At 46.5% G+C, this 20,991-nt stretch overlaps 1 protein-coding gene across 1 annotated transcript in view; it reads left to right on the forward strand.

The window, feature by feature from the left end:
- ATP8B1 (ATPase phospholipid transporting 8B1) overlaps positions 1-20,991 on the forward strand; it is a 127,172-nt gene that overhangs the window by 52,206 nt on the left and 53,975 nt on the right. The window contains exon 2 of the mRNA XM_049619872.1: positions 8,910-9,112. Within this exon, the coding sequence (XP_049475829.1) occupies positions 8,932-9,112 (181 nt within the window). The 5' untranslated portion in view covers positions 8,910-8,931. The remainder of the gene's footprint in view (positions 1-8,909; positions 9,113-20,991) is intronic.

Below are 20,991 nucleotides of genomic sequence, written 5' to 3' on the forward strand. Positions count from 1 at the left end.
CTGTATAAAGTTTAAGTTTAATCTAGATCTTAGATAAGCTTTATTATTATTGCTTCAAGAGATCGCCTAATTATATGTCATCAAGCTTCTCAGATTTTACTCTCAAGAGTATCGGGCAGATTCCAAGTAGGGTGGGCAGGTGTCTGGTGCCAACTAGGATAATAGAGAAGGTTTCTGCCGCCCTCCTAGATTGGGCTCTTCTTCAGGATAACTGGGAAATAATCATGGCCGTATTCATTACTTACCCGGAATCATTATTATTTGTGATCAAGGATATGCGTGTTAGTTCTCTCTTGTTCCGAAGTACTCCAAAACTAGGCAGCTTAAAGCAACACCCTTTTGTTAGCTCCCGGTTTTTGTGGATGAGGAATCCAGCACCACTTAGTGGGGTCCTTTGTTCCAGGGTCTCTCTCACAAGGGCGCAATTAAGGCGTCAGTCCAGGCTGGGGTCTCATCTGAAGGCTAGAGTGAGGCAGGATCCACCTCCAAGTTCATGTGATTGTTGGCAAAATTCATTTCCATCCCCCACCCTGAAAAAAAACTTTTTTTGCACTTTTATTGAGGTATAATTGCCGTATAACCTTGTTTTAGTTTAAGGTATACCACATAACGCTTTGATATAGGTATATACAACTATAAACTTAGTTAATATTCATCACCCTCATATGCTTAGAATTTGTTCTTGTGATAACTTTTAAGATCTACTCTATTCATAACTTCCGAATATACAATACATATGGCCAGCTGCGGTCCCCTTGTTGTACGTATTCATTTCAGTGGGGTTGTTGGTCTGAAGAGTCCAGCTCCTTGCTGGCTATTGGCTGGAGGGTCACTCAGTTTCTTGCCATGTGAGCCCCTCCATAGGACAGCTGCTTCATTAAAGCCAGGAAGGGGAGAGAGCTGGCTGGCAAGAAGAAGTCATAGTCTCTTGTAACCTAATCATGACTAAAACATCCCATTACCTGTGTTATATTAGGTTGGTTGAAAGCAAGGCGCTACGTCCAGCCCACGCTCATGAGGAGGGGGTTACGTGAGAGCGTGAACGCCAGGCGGTGGCATCATGGGAGGCATCACAGTATCTGCCTGCCAGAGTTGTAATTTATTATATTTAGTTTAGAACATATAATAAAAACACACAGAGTATAGAAGACATAAAAATCTAATGCACAAATTTATTATATCATGATCTACATTATGTTAAATACTTTGCATTATCGTTAATAATATTAATTAAATTAATATATTAATTTATTAATATAAATTAATATATCAATTTATTATATTGATTTAATTAATATAATTAATTAAATTAATTTAATTGATTTAATATAATAAATTAATATATTAATTTAATTAAATTAATTTTATATTTAATATAGTATAGTAAATCAATATGAATTAAATATAATTAAGACACATCTTAGAAATACCCTTTCTTGTTGAGGGCTTTAAGAGCCATTTAATATATTAAATTAATATATTAATTTAAATTAATTTTATATTTAATACAGTATAGTAAATCAATATGAATTAAATATAATTAAGACACATCTTAGAAATACCCTTTCTTGTTGAGGGCTTTAAGAGCCATAAAAAAAAAGATGATGTAGAATGAACAAAAATGAATTTTGTGACTCTTACTGTCTAGTTGGACAGGAATCCAGTCCTACGACAAAGCTGTCATTGACCAGGCACACTTGGCCTTCCCCGGCCTCTGAGCCCCTTGCGTATGCACACAGATCATACCCTAGCCATGACAAAACTCAACTTTTTGTTCCTACTTCTCCTCCCTTTAAATCGAGAAACCTTGTGATAGCAGCAAAAGGTTGTGTTTTCATTCCCGCTGACTTAAAGCTTTTATTGCAAAGCAGGAAGGTCATTCTTTTTGCCTGGGTTCTCTTTTTCTCACTCCTTTGGCGCCTCCTCTCCCACAAAGGAATAAGGATTTCATTCATTCATTCATTCACTTGGCGGGTAGCTCGTAGCCAAGTATATAAAGGTGACAAGTGATGGGGTGTTAGGATCCAGGTTTGGAAACTCTGTCCTTCACCCCTTTTGTCCTTGGGGGTTTATGACCAAGAGGGCTGAACACAACAGAAGGCAGGATGGAAGATGAAGTGCCACTTTATTAAGAGCTGGAAAAGACCCACATCGAGCTCTGGTATAAATGATGCCTCTTGGTCCCTCTCCTCCCCCACCATCTCCTCTACCCTGTGCTCTTTTTTAGGCAGGCTTGCAGAAAAGTCTGGAGTCTGCTAACTGGACAGGGACAGAACAGGGAGGGAGGAGGATGGTTGCCAGGAGGCACAGCCCATCCTTGCGTGTTGCTCTCATGGAGATGGCAAGGTGGGAAGCAACCCACACACTACCTGACTTTAAAATCAGGTAACGGGATCACATGACCCCCCCAACCCCCCACTTAGGGCTGCAGGCTCTGATTGGTACTTGTATCAAGGCCCCTTGGGAAGGAGCTAGTGGAGGGGACGGACGAGGAGTTGTCCCCTGTGGCAGGCGGATGTTAAGTCTTTGTTTTGCACCTCCATCTCTCAAGGAGTCTGAAAAGAACCTGATGGAAACTAGCCTGTATATTGTACCTACTCTCTGCGGGCTATCTCTAGGGGCTTTTACAACCTTCAGTTATCAAAAGGAATTCTCACAGTATTTGGAAGGTAGATATCCCCTACCCTTCTTTCTCTGTCTCTGTCTCTCTCTCTCCTTTTTTTTTTTACACATGAGAGAAAGGAGCTTCCAAAATGTGAAGGAATCCACCCAAGTTATAAATTAGTGAGTGGTACAGTTGGGAATGGAATCCAGACCCATATTCCTTTCAATAAACCATGCTGCTTTTCAGATTAAGCAGGAGCTGAGCAAGAATAATTTCTAAAGATCATGTGACCAGAACAATCCTTGAATGCTATATCCCTTTGATGAATTAAAAAAAAAAAAATTCTGATAAATCTTTTGCCTACTTGCCCTAACATCTAGTCCCACTAACTTTGGACGCCTTGGTTGATTGTTGTCCCACTAACTTTGGACGCCTTGATTCCAGAGAAGTACCACCCTGCACCGGGTATGGCTGTGTTGGTAGACACACGATCACCACCTGCTCATGCGACGAGGGAGATGATGGTCTGTTGGCTGGGCCAGCGTGTGTCCTCTCCAGTTACACAGCTCGCAATAATTGAGACACTACTATTCCCAATCAATAGGAAAACTGTATTAGGGGCATTTTCCCACCACTGCCTCTGGTCGTTTATTTCCTATTCCCAAACCAGGCCCGATTTACCCAGGTCGGTGATGATTTCCTCTGATTGTGAGCCTTTGATATTAAGCACTTGTTTCGCCGCTGTCTCTTAGTATCTTTTGTTTTAGTCCACAGGTCAACGGACGTTTTCTGTAAAGAGCCAGATAGTAAATATTTTACAGTCTGAGGCCATATGGTGTCCATCACAACCATTCAACTCCGCTATGGTATAAAAGCAGCCATTGACGATACCAGGAGGAATAAGCAAGGACGTGTTTGAATAAAACTTGATTTGCAAAAACAGGTGGTTGGCCGAACCTGGCCTGTAGGCTGTAATTTGCGAACTCCCCTCCGGACTCTAAACCCCCTAAGGGACAGAGGCAAAAGGGCCTCCTTGTGTGTTAGACACTTGTCATATGGCAGGTGATAAAAAAGAAAGATCAGGGCTTAACTTCAATACCTTCAGTACCTTCCCACAGGCTGATTTAGTTTTGTGTATGTAGTAAAATCTTAGGCAATAAGTTCTCAGTGACCTTGATAGAGTGAGACTCCTAAAAATCTCCACTGTGTACAACTTCCGAATGTAGAAGTTTTTATTCGCTCTTATCATTGCCGTCAACTTTCCCCCTTCATCCAGTGACTAATTGAACTCTTTTACGGTGTGGTGGGTAGGAGCTATGGAGAGATGATAAAGATATCTTTGTTTTTGGTAGAAGATTACTCTCTAAATCCTTGAGGGCTTTATCAAAAGTGAATTTGTTCTTTCCCCCAAATCTTTGAGTGGCAACTAGAGGGTAGGCACTGAGTATTCCCAGATGGGACTCTGTTCTTGTAGAGTTTGTAGTCTCGTGGAAGAGGCAGATGACAAGTAAAAGCAAATGTGTGTTTAAAAATCATGGTAAGTGCTAGGAAGGAAAGAGAAAAGTAAGTGTTTTGGAGATTGGTGATGGTAGGAAGAAGAGGGCAGGTACTTCTTTAACACCCATCAGTGAAAGTGGATATTGAATTTGAGAGCTAAAGACTGAGAAATAATAGCCATGAAGAGAACTGAGAGAAGAGCATTTCAGGCAGTAGGAAGGGCATGTGCAAAGGCCCTGAGGCAGGAAAGATTTCACTTGCTTAAGCTGAAAGCAGGGCCATGGGGCTGAGGATTAGTGAGGAAGAAAGAAGTTGTAGGAGGGCGCAGAGCTCCCAGAGTTGGGGGAAAGCTTGGATTTAAAGAGTAGTGGGAACCCATAGTATATTGATCTGCTTGGGCTCCCGTAGCAAAATACTACTGAGTAGGTGGCTTAAACCATAGACATTTATTTTCTCATATTTCTGAAAGCTGGAAGTCCAAGATTGAGGTGCCAGTAGGGTTAGTTTCTGGGGAGGCCATCTTCTTAGCTTGTAGGTGGCCGTCATCTTTCTGTGGCCCTTCCTCTGTGCGTGCACAGAAAGAGAGAGAGAGCTCTGTGACGTCTCTCTCTCGTCTTGTAAGGACACCAGACCTGTCGGATTAGGGTCCCACCCTTATAAAATTATTTACCTCTTTAAAGGCCTGATCTCCCCACACAGTCACATTGGGGTTAGGGCTTCAGCCTATGATTTTTTGAAGGGGACACAGCTTTGTCCCTAACACATAGGAAGGGTCTAAGCAGGAGAGTGGCAAGAAGTTGATTGGAAGCTGTTCGGAAGTTGATTGTAGGCGTGTAATTAGAGTGTATTTGCAGCATTGCAGCAGAGAGGTGATGGCAGTGCGGATTAGGGTGGTGGCCTTGGAGACGGAGAGGCAGGAATGGACGGGAGGTGTATGTTCAGGCAGAAATGATTAGCCTTGCTGTGTCTCGTGGCTGTCATGTATAGTTTACTTACCTGGATCCCTGAATGACCTGGTAGTCTCCAAAGGGTCTGTTCCCAGTGCCTGGGTGGTAGTCAGCACCTGGCAGGTGCTTCATGAAGGCTGAGCAAGTGCACACAGGGCTGCAGTGTGCTGCAGGGGTGGTAAGGGACACAACAAAGTTTCCAAATCCATGTTCTAGATAGTGCCTGCCTTCTTCACATCATGGCTTAGAGCAGGAAAGTGGCTTACGTCACTCAGGGCTTCAAAGAAAGGATTTCTTCCCGGTTTTTCTTTGGTCGTGCTCTGATGAGAGAGCTAAATGGTTCCCATGTGTGTCTGCATTTTACACACACACACACACACGCACACACACACGCACACACACACTGCAGAGAACTTCCACTCAGCTCAGAGCTCTGCCTTCCAAGCAGCCCACACAGTCTGGCCTGGGGTGGGTGTTCCAGTGCTGAGCTGGCCGGTTATGCAATGCCTTTGCTCACCCTGGATCCCATCCTCCTGGCTGTTGAATCCACTCCTTTGTTCTGTCTCCTCCCTCAACCTCGAAAGACTGGATCCAGTCTTAATGTGGGAAATAAGCACGGAGACACTTGGCCGTAATAATGATGAGGGAACCGATCACGTACAAAATGTTTCTAGAATGCGCTTAACGCCCCTGCCCTGGACACCTAAAAATGGTTAAAGTGGTTAAGTTTATGTTATGTACTACGATAAAAGAAAAATTGTTTCTATAATGGTGCTTTCAGACTCATTAATGTCGCACATGTCCCTATAACGGAGACATGAGATCCTAACTTACGCCACTTAGCAGCTGACCCTCAGTGTCCTTATCTGTAAGGTGGGACAATATTATCTATCTCACGGGGTGGTCCTGCTTGAACCACTTCCATTATTTTTGTTCTGAAAGATTGTTGGCAAAAGTTTTGCCCTTAAGAGCTTGGGAATTTTAAAGAGAGTGTATTAAATTTAAATAGCAGCTAAAGCATGGGTGGCAGTATATTACAAAACCACAAATGAGACATGTATGAAACCCCGAGATAGAGTTATTTACTAGCGCACAGAAAATTGGGAGAGCAGGAAAATGTTTCATTCTGCAATCAAAAGGTTTTTAAACGGAATCCGCCTGTGCTTAAGTGTAGTTCTATAATAAATAGTCTAATATGTTACCTCCTGGTGAGAGGCAGATACAGTTTAGAAGTGATTTCAGGAGATGGAAATGCATGAAGGGATAAATCCCCACACCGTTTCATTTGTTATTATAAAGGACATTTTTTCTAGTTCTGGAAAGAATTGAAAATCACGATATCACGTTTGCGTACTTTCTGTCGTGTTAGCACTGTATTGGGTATTTACCGTATGCTAGGTACTGAATCGAGCACTTGACATGTGTCATTTCACGTAAAGGATGCGTGGCAATTGTTGACATTTTGGACAGTGAATAAATGTCTGAGTAACTGGGACTGTTCTATACATACGGATTGTTAACCCACCTTTCAACTCAACATGTTTGGACTTTTCCAGAGTCATTAAAAACGCTTCGGATCGGGGCGCCTGGGTGGCTCAGTCGGTTGAGCGTCCGACTTCGGCTCAGGTCACGATCTCGCGGTCTGTGAGTTCGAGCCCCGCGTCGGGCTCTGGGCTGATGGCTCAGAGCCTGGAGCCTGCTTCCGATTCTGTGTCTCCCTCTCTCTCTCTGACCCTCCCCCGTTCATGCTCTGTCTCTCTCTGTCTCAAAAATAAATAAAAAGTTAAAAAAATAAAAATAAAAAAAAAACGCTTCGGATCATGATCTAAATTGTCCATAGTGTGACGATATCACAATTTATTTACGCAGTTACCAAGCATTGGACACCCAAGTTGCTTCTGGGTTTTATGGTTGTAAATATATCTATATTATAGATATATAATATATGATACATATTAATAATAGATAATATAAATATTTAAACATTTCATACATGTTCAGTTATGGCTATAAAACTTCACAGGTCCAAGATGCTAGATTTGGTACAAAGCATGCAATCAGCTAAGTAGTTCCACTCACGGCAACTAACCCTTGATGAAAACGAATAAGACGCTGTAACAGAAGAGTAGAATATAGAAGATCCCTCCTTGGAAAGCAATTGTTTTGCTGCAAAATTTTTTTTAAGTAAGCTATACACCCATCATGGGGCTTGAACTCATGACCCCGAGATCAAAAGTTGCATGGTCTACTGATTCAGCCAGCCAGGCGCCCCTTTGTGGCACGTTTTTAATAATTATTGTGCAAGCTATTCAGAGAGTTGTGGTTTTCTCCTCTGTAGAGTAGGAATAACAATAGTACCCTCACCAGGGTCGTGTGGGAAGTTTCAAGGAGCCAATGTCGGTGAAGCAGTTCATGCAGGGCCTGGAGTCCAGTTAACGCTATATAAATGTGAGCCGCTGTTATTAACAACGTCAGGTACATGGCAATATGATGCTTATATAAATAACGCCAGGCTGCATGGCTATCTTCATGTGACCCATGGTAGTTGTGTAAATATTTTCCTAATCTGACTACAGTTGTGCTTATCACTTGTGCATTCACTTTAAACAGCAGCATACACACAAGCACAAATTCCAGATACAGGGTGTCGGTGGGGGTAGTTAGGAAGAGAGGTGAGGGAGTGCTCCCAGGAAGTAAAGGTGAGGATCTAAGCCTTAAATGTATCACAGAGTATGGGGCGCCTGGGTGGCTCAGTCGGTTAGGCATCTGACTTCGGCTCAGGTCACGATCTCGCGGTTTGAGAGTTCGACCCCCCCCACCCCCACGTCGGGCTCTGTGCTGACAGCCTGGAGCCTGCTTCGGATTCTGTGTCTCCCCCTCTCTCCGCCCCTCCCCTGCTCATGCTCTGTGCCTCTCATTAATAAATAAACGTTAAAAAAAATTTTTTTTAATGTATCACAGAGTAAAAGCTCAGAATATTAGCATTAGGGGAAACCAGATGTCTTAGGGCACTGTGTCTCAAACTTTGCCAGCAACCCGCAGTAAGAAATGCAATTGCATTAAGACCTACAATGCAAATAAATGTGTGTGTGTTTCATCAGACGGTTTCATCCAACAGTACTGACTCTTACGACGCCTGCTGTGCCCCGATGCTTTATTAGCTGTTTCATTTTATTTTAATGTTGGTTATGACTTAAATTTATTTTGCTCGGTAGAGACCCGCAATTTGAAATACTACCTTAAAGCTTGTATACGCTTAAAAACAAAAAGTTTGCAGCTACATTTTTGTTCTTAATTCTTGCTCAAGCATGCAATCACTAATGAATGGTTTTCTTCTTTTTTTAAGTTTTTTAAAAAGTATAATTTATTGTCAAGTTAGCTAACATACAGCGTATGCAATGTGCTCTTGGCTTCGGGAGTAGATTCCCACGATTCATCGCTTACATACAACATCCAGTGCTCATTCCAACATTAATTTTTTTAATGTTCATTATATTTGAGAGAGAGAGAGAGAGAGAGAGAGACAGAGAATGAGCAGGGGAGGGGCAGAGAGAGAGGGAGACACAGAATCTAAAGCAGGCTCCAGTCTCTGAGCTCAGAGCCCATCGCGGGGCTTGAACCCACAAACTGTGAGATCATGACCTGAGCTGAAGTCAGATGCTTAAGCAACTGAGCCACCCAGGTGCCCCGTGAATGGTTTTGTTCTTATTTGCTTGGTAATTTGAACTTTGGGGTCATTGTTCAGACACACTTGCACGTTCATTTAAATTATGTTCCGTTAAAAGGGCATTGCTACTGGGCGCAGGCAGAAACTGGGCGCGAGTCATAACTCACTCTGGTTTCTCTTTCTTTTAAACCAGGTAGTTCCAGTTTGCCAGCAGGATGAGTTCTGAAAGAGACTCAGAAACGACATTCGAGGAGGATTCTCAGCCGAATGATGAAGTGGTTCCCTATAGTGACGATGAAACAGAAGATGAGCTCGAAGACCAGGGAGCTGCGGTTGAACCAGAACAGAATCGAGTCAACAGAGAAGCAGAGGAAAACCGGGAGACATTCCGAAAAGGTAACCTCACTGGGACCGGAGACTGGGTCCCATCCTTGTCTGTCCTCACTGGGCAGCGACCACAGGTGCACAGGATGGCCAGCCCGTGTTAGGTTGGCCAGGAGGTATCTTCCTCCTCTTCGGATACAGCTGGGAGAACGGGGGCAATGGGCTTGGACGACAATGGGTTTGGACGCTTCGTCCCCAGCATGCAGGGCTGGTCGACCCACCTGACACGTTCTGTCCAGAAAATGGAAGGTGTTGGTTGGTGTCTACTTTTAGGAGGGACTTGTATGCGGAGGAATTCGCTTGTTACTGCACCAGGAAGCTTGGAGTTGGCACACCTTTGGTTCAGCCGTTTGTGAATATGATGCGGTGTGGGCTGCTTGCTATGAGGGGCAACGGCAAACAGCCCTACCTGCCCAGAATCAGGGCAACTTCGAGGCCCGGTCTGGACCAGGGGTCAGGGCCAGACAGTAACTGTTTTAGGCTCTGTGTGCCACACGGGCTCTGTCACAACGACTCAGCTGTACCAATAGTGCTTAAAAATAGCCGTAGACTGTCAGTCCTTGAGGCCACAGCGGAGTGTACCTTACTTTTATGAGGATGCTTTTCCCGCTGTGGCTTTTCTATTTCGTTTTCTGCTGGTTCTCCCACCCTGGCAAGAAAATGTGGTCTCTTCCTGTGGCGGTTGTGCTCCATGAGGAAGCTGAACCTTTTCTCTTCGGGCCCCAGATTTGCTCCAGGTTTCAGGTCCAAAATATTTCTTCCATGGTCTCTCAAATTCCAGCTGAATAACTTTAGATTCTCATTTCTAGGAATCTCCACGAAATTACTGTTTCTGACTCTCTGGATGCTGTCTTCACAGCCTCAGTCAGAATAACCTCTGGTTCTATCTGGCTTCCCCAAAGTCTCCGTCACTGCCCTTCTGTCCTCCCAGATCCCCCAAAGTCTGCTTACTTTGTGTCACTCCTTGCTCTCCTCATTTTTGCTGCCGGGTTCTGCTCCCTGGTCAGCTTGGGGTTGTTTTGTTTTGTTTTGTTTTGTTTTTCAAACTGTTTCACCGGTAGAAAGAGCAACATGCATGAAATGAGACTTTGGGGATGATTCCTCCTGCTCTGGTCAGAGGCTGCCTCTCTCCAGCTCTCCCATGTAGGGAGGATCTCCATGGGGGAGAACATAAGTCCAAATGGGTCCCGTCCTAACCTGGGCCCCAAAACCGGGCAGGCCATTGATCTATGTATACTGTTTGCCGTCCTTAGTTTTCTGCATCAAACATTTAGAACGATCAGAACTTACTGTAGATTTCCGGCTATCATCTTAAGCTGTCGAATGTTAAGCTTAAGCGCTTTTCTGCCTTGAAGCAGAAGGTATGAAAATCACGGTAGCTGAGCTAAATTAAAATGGAATCACTGCCAATCTGAACAGGAAATGTGGCCTCTGTATAACAGGTCCAGACTGGATGTTCGAATGGGGATAAAGCTGAAGGGGCCTGACAAATTAGCGGGGAGTTCTAGCTGACTGCCTCACGTCATGAATACGGTGTTTCTTCCTCATTCTTTCCCCTGCTGAACTTCTAAGTTGCCTGTCACAGTCTTGGAATCGCTATCAGATGTGGATATCTGATGAGCTGGCAGAGAACCGGCTCCGTGGGGTTCAAGGTGAACTTTGCTGTTGGTGCTTGGTGCCACGCTATCAGCTGTGTGGTCCGGGACGTAACAAAGGACCGGGGTTGGGTGCCTGCAGAAATGTCAGAGAAGCACGTACTCGGTGGGAACTCTCACCTCTGGTTTTTTTCCAACTCTACCTTCACATCCAGGTTCTCAGGGCCCTTTCCTGATCATTCAGTCTGTAGGTCATCCCTCTTGTAGATTTCTACTGTCAGAATGCAGGTCGCCAGGGAGGCCAGGCTTGATCTTGGCTCTTCATGGTCTCTTCCAGTGGTGGCTTATATTTCTCGGGGAATCTGGTGGGTCTCATTTCTTTTCCTTTCTTTTCTTTTCTTTTTGAAGATTTTATTTTTACGTAATCTCTACATCCAATGTGGGGCTCGAACTCACAGCCCCACGATCAAGAGTTGCACGCTCTATGGACAGAGCCAGCCAGGTGCCCCTGCTCGTTCTCATTTCGTAAAACTCCTGTCAAACAACCTTGCTTGTGACTTTTAGAAACACACCTCTACCTGCCCTTCCCCAAAGCACAGAAGACATTCAGTAAGTGCCAGACCTCTCTCCTGTATTCCTTCTCCTGCCCTGCACGCCCCCCAACAGGTCTGCTTCCTCCCCTCCTCCCTCCTTCCGTCCTTTCCTTTTCCCTCTGCACCCCTCCTTCTCCCTTCTTAATTGTTTTTCATATTTTCGGTCATTTTCCCAGTTAAGGTCAGCGTCGCTCCTCTTTAAATGACCCTCTGTCTGTCTTGACATTTTCCATGAAGGATAGTTTTCTTCAAGGAATTAGTTCTTTAGAAACCAGAGCGTGAGTCACTCTGTGACGTCCTGTCAGGCTGAGGAACACCAGAGGCCAGTGCGCTCTGTAGCAGAACAGGGCCTGGAAGTGCATGAATCACGTTCATCTCTTCAACAGCATCCTCTTAGGGCAGAAAGTTGGTTTTTTAAAGATGCCCTAGCCCAGCTGAGTTAAGCAAGCGTTCTGAGAGCTCCATTATGAATGCTTTTCAGTTGAAGGACGTTTGTTGTGAGCTGTGAGGCTCCAGAACAAGGGTAAGTAAACACGCTGTTAGAATGCGCCACAGAGGAAGAGATAAACCCACCGATTTTACCGGAGTAATTTTACCCTGAGTTTACTTTGAGCAAGGATTGGGAAGAATAAGTGGGAATGTTTCCCATGCTACGGGATGAACCCTCGTTTCCTGATGAGCACACTGGAGCAGTGTTTCCCAGTGTGCATCCTGGGAAACCCTTCTTTTGCAGATCTCCAAGGGCACAAAGATTCTCTAGCCCCTGAGACTGGAAGCTCCGAATTCTTTAACCTCTTCTTGGAGTTTAAGGTTGTCCGTTAGCTGAAAAGGATCCAAGAAATTCAGGCACGAAAGAAACCAGTTCAAGGGCGCCTCGGTGGCTCACTCAGTTCAGCGTCCAACTCTTGGCTCGGGTCGCGGTTCATGGGACCGAGCCCCGCATCAGGCTCTGTGCGGACAGCATGGAGCCTGGCTTGGGATTCTCTCTCCCTCCCTCTGCCCCTCCCCCGGCTCGTGCACTTGGACATACTCTGTCTCGCTCTCTCTCTCAAAGTAAATAAAGATTAAAAAATAATAATAAGCCAGTTTAATTTTATTCAGCCACAGGTTCCTAAAATCCCTTGACTCTAGAATGCTGTGGAGTTTTTTAATTTGCCTTTTTTTTTTTTTTTTTAAACCGTCCCACCCATCCTGGTGTCCGCTAGGTCAACTCAATTCTGTGCCGGCCAGGAACCAGCTTAGAGATGAAGCCCTTGGGAATAAATAAATGCTCGGGATAGCACTGGATCAGTGCAGACTGGCCCTTTCTTCTGAGCCTGGGGATGAATGAGAAGGCTGTCTCCTGCCTCCCTGGGAGCACTGCTTTCTGACCTCTCCCATCTTCCTGCTCTGCTGGCTCACAAATCACGGATGTGCTCACAGCTTCCCTGTCCTACCACAAATTCTTGCCTGAATCCCGCCTTCTGCCACAGTTGGTGTCCTGTCTCCTGTTCTCTTGGCCAAGCTTCTGGAAACCCATTTCTCTCGTACTGCATCCTCTTGGGCCCCTGGATTCCTCCCGTCAATGGGCTGCCCTCTGCCCTCCGCGTAATGCTGTCTTAAAAGTCAGCAAGAACCCCAGTGCCAAGGCCAGTGAGCTTTCTGTAGGCCATCAACCTGTTTTCCCTGAAGTGCTTGACCTTTGTAACAGTCTCTCCTTGGAGAGTGCTGACCTTGGCAGGAGACAACACCCTTTGCCCAGCACCCCTCCTGTTTTCTTGCTCCTTTTGGAGAATGTTCACAACCCTCCTTCATACTCCATTCTCTATCTACAAGGCTTCCTTGAGCAAGCTAACTCCCTTTAACCTGCTCACCTACCACATCTCTGCGTCACTCTGAGAGGCAAGGTGCGTGGTGAGGAAGAGGGAGGACGCTGGACCGCTTTCTAGCTGTGTGACCTTGAGGAAAGGACTTCTCTCTGTGCCTCAGTGTCTCCATCCATGAAATGGGCATAATGTAGTTGTGAAGATTAAATCAGAAAATAAAATGGGGCACGTGGGTGGCTCAGTTGGTTGAGCATCCGACTTCAGCTCAGGTCATGATCTCCCGGTTCGTGAGTTCGAGCCCCGCGTCGGGCTCTGTGCTGACAGCTCAGAACCTGGAGCCTGCTTCAGATTCTGTGTCTCCCTCCCTCTGCCCCTCCCCTGCTTGTGCGCGCACGCGCTCCCTCTCAAAGAATAAATAAAGATTAAAAAACAGTTTAAAAAATCAGAAAACAAACGTAAAGGATTTAGCACAGCTTCAGGCACACAGTAAATGCTCAATAAATAGTAGCTCTTATTCTCCACTACCCCCTCTGGCCAGTTCCTCCCTTAATGTCTTCCATATCAAAGTGAAAGTGTCTACCCTGCCCTATCATCTCCTCTCATCTGTCCATCATCGAACCTTCTTCTCGACCCCTCTACTTTCTTTTGGGGCACTCAGATTCTCCTGGACCCCCAAGGTTAAAGCTGTGGACTCCTTCTTTTAAACAGCTCCTTCTGTCCCCACACCCAAGGATGATGAATGGTCGGAGAGGTGGCTGGGATAAAGAACAGTTCATTTTCCCACCAGTGAATTTGCCCGCATATTGAGGAAATTTGGGGTGATTTAGGGTCAGTCACCCCTGCCTCTGCCATCTTCTAAGCCTTTCCCATGAACACAGCCTTCTCCAGTCTTTTTGTTCGCGGACCTGTGGACTCTCATGCCACTCCCACGTCTGCTCTCCTGGGCCCCAGTGGTTTCTCAGGTGAAGCTGTGGGTCTGGGCTGAAGTAGGGCAGTCTACCTGCAGGAGGTCAAGGCACAAGTCTCTCGAAACAGAGAAGGCAGAAAACTGTGGGAAAGTTAACCCCTGCACACGTACAGCTGCAGGGACAAAGCTAAACCTTGCAGAAAGAGCCTCACTCATGCAATGACTTGCTCTCCTAATGGATGGACCTGTGGTTCTGCTCCAAGGGCTGGGACACAGGAGCCTGCCCTGCTTCCTTGTGAAAAAGGTTGCCTGGCCTGCCAAGTGAGAGATGAGGAGGAGCTCATCAGGGGAAGGGAGAGGGGAGGCAGGACGGTCCTGAGTAGGGGACCACATACAGAGGCTCCACGGCAGGAGGAAGGCGGTACGCCTACCACACGCAGAGGAACTAAAAGCCTGGGGAACAAGGTGGTTATGACAAGAGGAGGTCACTGTGGGCTTCCCCACCAGCTTTTCAGCACCTCTCTCAGTGAGACTTAAAAACTGAGTGACTGGGGCGCCTGGGTGGCTCAGTCACTTAAGCGTCTGACTTGGGCCTAGGTCATGATCTCGCTGGTCCCGAGTTCAAGCCCCGCGTCAGGCTCTGTGCTGACAACTTAGAGCCTGGAGCCTGTTTCAGATTCTGTGTCTCCCTCCCTTTCTCTCTGCTCCTCCCCCACTCACACTCTGTCTCTCTCTCTCTCTCAAAAATAAATAAACATTAAAAAAAATTTAAAAATTGAGTGACTATGATAGAGAACAAATGGAGGATTGATCAGGGGAAGAGGGTGGGGGGATGGGCTAAATGGGTGATGGGCATTCAGGAGGGCAGTTGCTGGGACGAGCACTGGGTGTTGCATGTAAGTGATGAATCACTAAATTCTACACCTGAAACCAGTATTACACTACATGTTAATGAACTAGAATTTAAATTAAAACTTGGAAGAAAAGGTACAGTTTGTAGACACCCTGCCCACCAAAAAAAAAATCAAAAGCTGAGTGACTTGTTGTCTATTGCCCATCTTCCAGCTAAGCTGTAAGTGCTACAGGGCCCGGGGGCTAATCTGTCTTGTGCCCTATTGGGGTCAGGGCACAGGGCTCCGTGCCTGGTGCATTGGAGAGGCTCAGTGGGCATTTGTGATTGAACATGTCAGAGAGCTTTACAGGTATGACTAGGGAACCAGGTGAGCACTTCAGTGGCCTTCCCTGGTCGGGAAGGCTTCCTGGAGGTGACAATGCCTGAGCTGAGTCCGCAGGAAGTATGAGAGGTAAATCAACCCCAGGGGTGTCAGGAGCGTGGTGTTCCAGGCTGAGTCACCTTGAAGGGAGGCTCCAAGGAGCTGAGCATTCAGGGAACAGAGAGTCAGTTTTGGAACCTAGATGATGGGCCATGCTGGAGTTTGGACATGCTGAAAATAACATGGCTAGATGTGCAGTAGCCGCCTCCCACCACAGCTTCTCCATAGTCATGCTTGCTCCTCCCAGTCTGGCTTTCATGGGGGACAAAGACTTCACTGCACGTGGGATCCGATGCCAGCTCCTTCCATGTGGCTGACGACTCCTCCCCCTTCGGCTCTCGGTGTTGTCTCACTTCCTTAGAGAAGCCTTCTCTGAGCCCCAGCCTGGAGCAGACCCCCTGTAGTATGAGCCCCTTGTGCTTTCCTTCATACCCGTGAGGGCACTTATGATTATGTCCTTGAATGACCGTGTGACTCTCTCCCACTAGACTGTTGACTTCATGACAATTGGGGCCATGTTTATTCCATGCAAAGCACATAATAGTCACCCAATAAATATAGTGGGTACATGGATTTATTTTAGAAATCCCATGTTGGCAAGAGCAGGGAGAAGGGAGTAGACAATAGTCCAAGAAAAACTGGTGAGGACCTAAACCAAGATGGCCGGGATAGAGAGAAGGAGACAGATCATGATGAATGTTAGGGATTTGTGGGCACGTGGGTGGCTCAGTCACTTAAGTGCCCAACTCTTGATCTTGGCTCAGGTCATGATCTCCCAGGTGGTGAGATTGAGCCCCATGTCTGGCTCTGTGCTGTCAGCACTACTTGGGATTTTCTCTCTCCCTCTCTCTCTGCATTGCCCCCATTCACACACACGTGCTCACTCCCAATCAATCACTCAATCAATAAAATTAAGAAAATGTTAAGGATTTGACATTCACAAGTCCCATTAGATCTGAGGGTCAAGAGAAAAGGAGGCCTGAGGAATAACTTCTGGCTTAGGTGCCCTAGGGGATATTCCAAGCTATCTACTGCTGCAGGAAAAACCACTCCAAACTTACTGGCATAAAATCCTCATCATGATGTTCATAGATTCTGTGAGTCCGGAATTCAGACAGGACATGGTGAGTGGTTTGTTTCTGCTCTAGGATGTCTGGGCCCTCAGCTGTGAAGGCTTGAACAACTGACGTGATTTGAATCATTTGGGGCCCGGAATCGTTTGGAATCTTCTTCACTCATGTCTGACACGTGAGCTGGGTAACTCAAAGGCTCAGCCGGGTCTGTAGATGGGAGCATCTCTGCATGGTTTGGGCATCTCTATGGCACTGGGCTGCCATGGAGGGTCCCATGATGGGGGCCACCTGAAGAACGAGCATCCGGAAAGGTCAAGATCAAAGCAGAAGCTGGTTGCAGAATTCAGGCAGCCTCACTTGTGCTGAGCACCTCTTGGTTACGAGACAGTCACTGAGTCTAGGTCTGATTCAAGGGAAGGGAAATTAGATGCCGTTTGTTGATGAGGTGTAAGAAGGTTACATTGCAGGTTGGAAGATATTGTTGCAATGGCCTTCGGAAGTGCTTTCTGTGAAGGTGGATAACAGAGCCGTTTGTAGGGATGAGTAATGCAGGGGGAGGGCCCATCGTAGGTCAAAGAGAGAGCTGTTGTTTTGAGCCTCACTAGTTTGGGATATCGGTGAGACATCCGCTTGTGTTGCTGGGTACCTGGCAGTGAAAAATATTTGATGAAGTGGTAAGAAATGACTTAGAATGGAGCAGCCTTGTTGCTGGGAAGTGATAGCATTTCAAATCCTTAACCGCGCGGTGATAGACAGCACTGAGCTTCGGTTCCCAGACTGCCATCCCAGTGAGAGTAGTTAATTGACTCCTGGAGTTTGCTGTGCCCATGTAAGTGGCACGGAGGGGACCGAGCGACTGCAGGTAATGGCTGTAGAGTCTCTCCAGTGAGGACATGCCCCTCACCCCTTCCACAAGCACACGTGCACACTCCCACCCAGCACAGCCAGCCGCCAGCACCCGGGCTCCTGGGGTGTTCACTTGCCTGGTTTGCATACCTTCTCGTGCTTGAGGTTAGCAAAGACACGGGACTACTGCGTATTAGAAGTAATTCTGATTCTACCGCTTTGGAATTAGGGCCGATTCAAACAGAGGCTCCAATGTCATTTGTCTTTGATTTTCGGTTAAAGCCGAAAATAGCATTGTGAACAACATCATGCAGGGAATGCTAAGCCGCTCCCAGAGCATCTTCTAGGCACCTCTGAGGCGTGTGCCTGGGAGAAGCTGGTTCATTCACATCCAGCTGTTCGTTCCAGGCAGTCCCAAAGACCTTTCTTCCCGGCTGGGTCGGGTGGCTCTCTGTGCTTGAAAATATACAACTGCCTCTCTTTCTCTTTTTCTTTGAAGTCAGCTCTAGGCCCAATGTGGGGCTTGAACTCACAGCCCCAAGATCAAGTATTGTATGTCTACCAACTGAGCCAACCGGGCACCGCAGAATTGCATTTCTTTAAAACTCTCTTCCAACTCAGAATGCTGCTCAACATTCCGCTCAGGGGAGAAATGGTCGGCGGTTAAGATGACAAGTTCAATTGTTGAGGTTTAAAGGTATCACTGCGTGCACATCAAGACATACAGAGGAAAAGAAGTTGTCCTTGGTATGATTTCAGATCGGATGTGGCGTCGACAAAACAAAGACACCGTCTCCCTGATAGAAGGGCTATCTTCCAAGAAGAATCTGGAAGTAAGGCTGTGGCTCTCTAGAGCACCTATGAATTAATTTTCACCTGGGATCAAAAAACAGACTAGCCCACTGAAATATGTAAATCATAGAAGATCCATGAAACATGCTGGGGGGAGAGCTCTGTTCTCCACTCAAGTGGATGCATTGTGAATTTTCGACCATGGGGAAATTCCACGCTGGCTACTTCTTTTTTTGTCCCTAAGAAGCTGTGGCCTGCCTTCTACTGCCTTAGCTTTATGGTTACCATAGCAACTGTCAGCTTATAAAACGAAGGGTGTGTGGGATGTTCCTGGCCGAGTGACATGTGATGGGGAAAGGAGTGATGAGACTGTGCTATCTCATTTTATAGAACTTGCTTGGGAGTAACGTCATTTACGACCGAACCTTGACCAGGAAGCTCTTACTCATGGAGACCAACTTGGCTGTTGTTTTTCTTAGTGCCCGTTTGAAACCCGAGTCTCTAAAGCAGATTTTTAATGATAGGAGTGTCACCTTAGGAAGATACTCACTCTAAGGCGGTGGTGGTCGGGGGGCGGGGGGGGGGGTGGGTCTCAATCCCTCGGATGCAACAGAATCTTGGGTGGAGCGTTTAAACTCCACAGGTGCCTGGAATTTCATTTTAAAACGAATCCCACCGGGTTCAACATCACATCGGTACAATAGTCTGACGCATCCCCTAGAGCACCTGCTCCTGAGAGCGAGGTCTATTAGCTACCCTCGCCTGAGTGCTAATTAAATGCAGAACATTGGGTTCCTCTCAGACCAGCCAATCAGAGTCTATTAACAAGATGACTAGTATGCGCATCAAGTTGGGAAAGCACCACGAGAATAAAGATTCTCTGAGGGAGAGAGATGTTAATTTCAAAAGGCAGTCGAAAATTTGAAGTCCTGCCTTGCTCAAACCCTGTGGCATGTTGCTTCCGTGACAAGGGAGGGCTGTCGGGAGGACTGGTCCCCCTCAGGTGGGAGGGAAGAAGGAGAAAGACTGAGAAAAAACCCTGCTCCTGAGCAGTGGATGGCAACCTCGCTTGCAAATTAGGATCGCTTGGGACCTTCTCTGGGCTCAGCCCGGACTAAAGCAAAAATCCCTGGGGCTGGAGCCCTGGGCATCAGGATGTGATAAAAGCCCCTCTCGGGGATTCCCAGTTGAAAGAAACTCATCCCGCCGAGTGCATAGGAGTCCATCTGGGATCTTGTTAAATTGCCATTCTGGTGCGTGGGTCTGGGGTGTGTGGCCTGAGGTTCTGCATTTCTAACCGGGTCCAACTTGTCCACACTTTATGTAGCAAGTGCCAAGAACAAGGAGTAAAGTTGTGTGTGTGTGTGTGTGTGTGTGTGCGTGCGCGTGTGTGCGCGCTCATAAACAAGCCGCAGCATCTGGCCTTTTGCTTTCATTCTCTCGGTGTTTGAGCTCATTGCTTTTCTTTTTTGGGGAGATGGGGTGGCGTAAGGGAGCAACAGAGCTGAATGCTATGAATACATACAAACCAGCAGATAAACATCATTTCTTGACTCGTCGCTCTTGCCTGCCCATGGCTAATGCCTTTCTCGCCTTCACAAGAGCTGTTCAAACCATCAGTGCTCTCCCGAGGGCACCCGCTTTGAGCCACCTCCTCTCCATGTGAGAAACTCAAGGCTGTGCAAACTCACGCATCCTTCTGCGCCCCTCCCCTGGGGTGGCCTCCTGTGTCCCCGCTTTTCCTGTGTCATTACCCTCTCTGTCCTGGCTCCTTCAGTCTCCCTCCTAAAACCACCTCCATACTCACTTCCGATGTGATCCATTCACGCTCAGGGTTTCAACCCGAATCTGCATATCCAGTACCTTCCAATCTGTATCTCTGCCCTCAACCTCAGCTTGGAGTCCAGATCTGTTTTTGTGGCTCCTGGATGGTTTCCTTCCCCATCCCCCCCCCCCACCCCATGCATCCTGGAGGTTCTTCAGTTCACCAGCCTCCCAACTAGACTTCCACCTCTGTGTTCTCTAGCTCGCTCTTGGCATCTCTGTCCGTCCAGTCACCCAGGCTGGGATCCTGAGGTCACCTTTTTCTCATTTCAAGTTCTCATTCTTTCTTGCCCACATTCAGACAGTTGTCCTATAAGTTCTTGACTCTGTCTGCTATTTCCAGTCCCTTAGTTCTGGCTTGGGCTCACATCAATGACTGCAGTGGTCTTCTGCCCTGACACTTGTTCCCTTCAAATACATCCCGCTGACTGCTGCTAGTGTGATGAGGGCAAACCGACAACTGACTGTGGCATTGCCGTCCTGAAGCCCTGTGGCTTGGCTGGGCATCAGAAGCCATGACCACATAGACTTCCATCCTTTCCTGTATTCTTCCCTCTTGATTTATCCCCACTCACCATTCCACTGCCTTTTAGAAAAATATTTTTTTAAATAGTAAATAGAATGGTATAATGACCATAAGAAATCAAGCAACATACACACTGGCTTTATATGTAAACCTATAGAGGGAAGGAATTGAATTGCAAACGTACTGTTTCGAAAGGTAGTACATGCATTTGGAGATAATTATTGAAGGCAGTGGTGAAAATGAAGTCTCCTTCCGTGCCTCCTCTGTCCCTCAGCCATGCAGTTTTCTTTCCCAGAAAGAAGCTGATGTTGTCAGTGTCTCAAATGTCCTCTTGGAAATATACATACACTTGTAAGTGCAAAGAAGACTTACAGACACGTGCCCTTGCATACCCATAGATCCATAAACACACGCGTGCCAGAATGTGTACGTGCGTGCATCCCTACTGTGCGTCAATTCTGTGTGTCACATGGCTGAAAGCACAGTATGGTACACACCCCCTGCTTTTGTTGCTTAGCGTAATTTGGAGATCTTTCCTCTGAGTCCATAGAAAGCCGCCTTATTCTTTTCTTTTTTCTTTTCTTTTCTTTTTCTTTTCTTTTCCTTTTCTCTTTCTTTCTTTCTTTCTTTCTTTCTTTCTTTCTTTCTTTCTTTCT

Source organism: Panthera uncia (genome assembly GCF_023721935.1).
Source record: "Panthera uncia isolate 11264 chromosome D3 unlocalized genomic scaffold, Puncia_PCG_1.0 HiC_scaffold_8, whole genome shotgun sequence".
NCBI classification, from domain to species: Eukaryota; Metazoa; Chordata; class Mammalia; order Carnivora; family Felidae; genus Panthera; species Panthera uncia.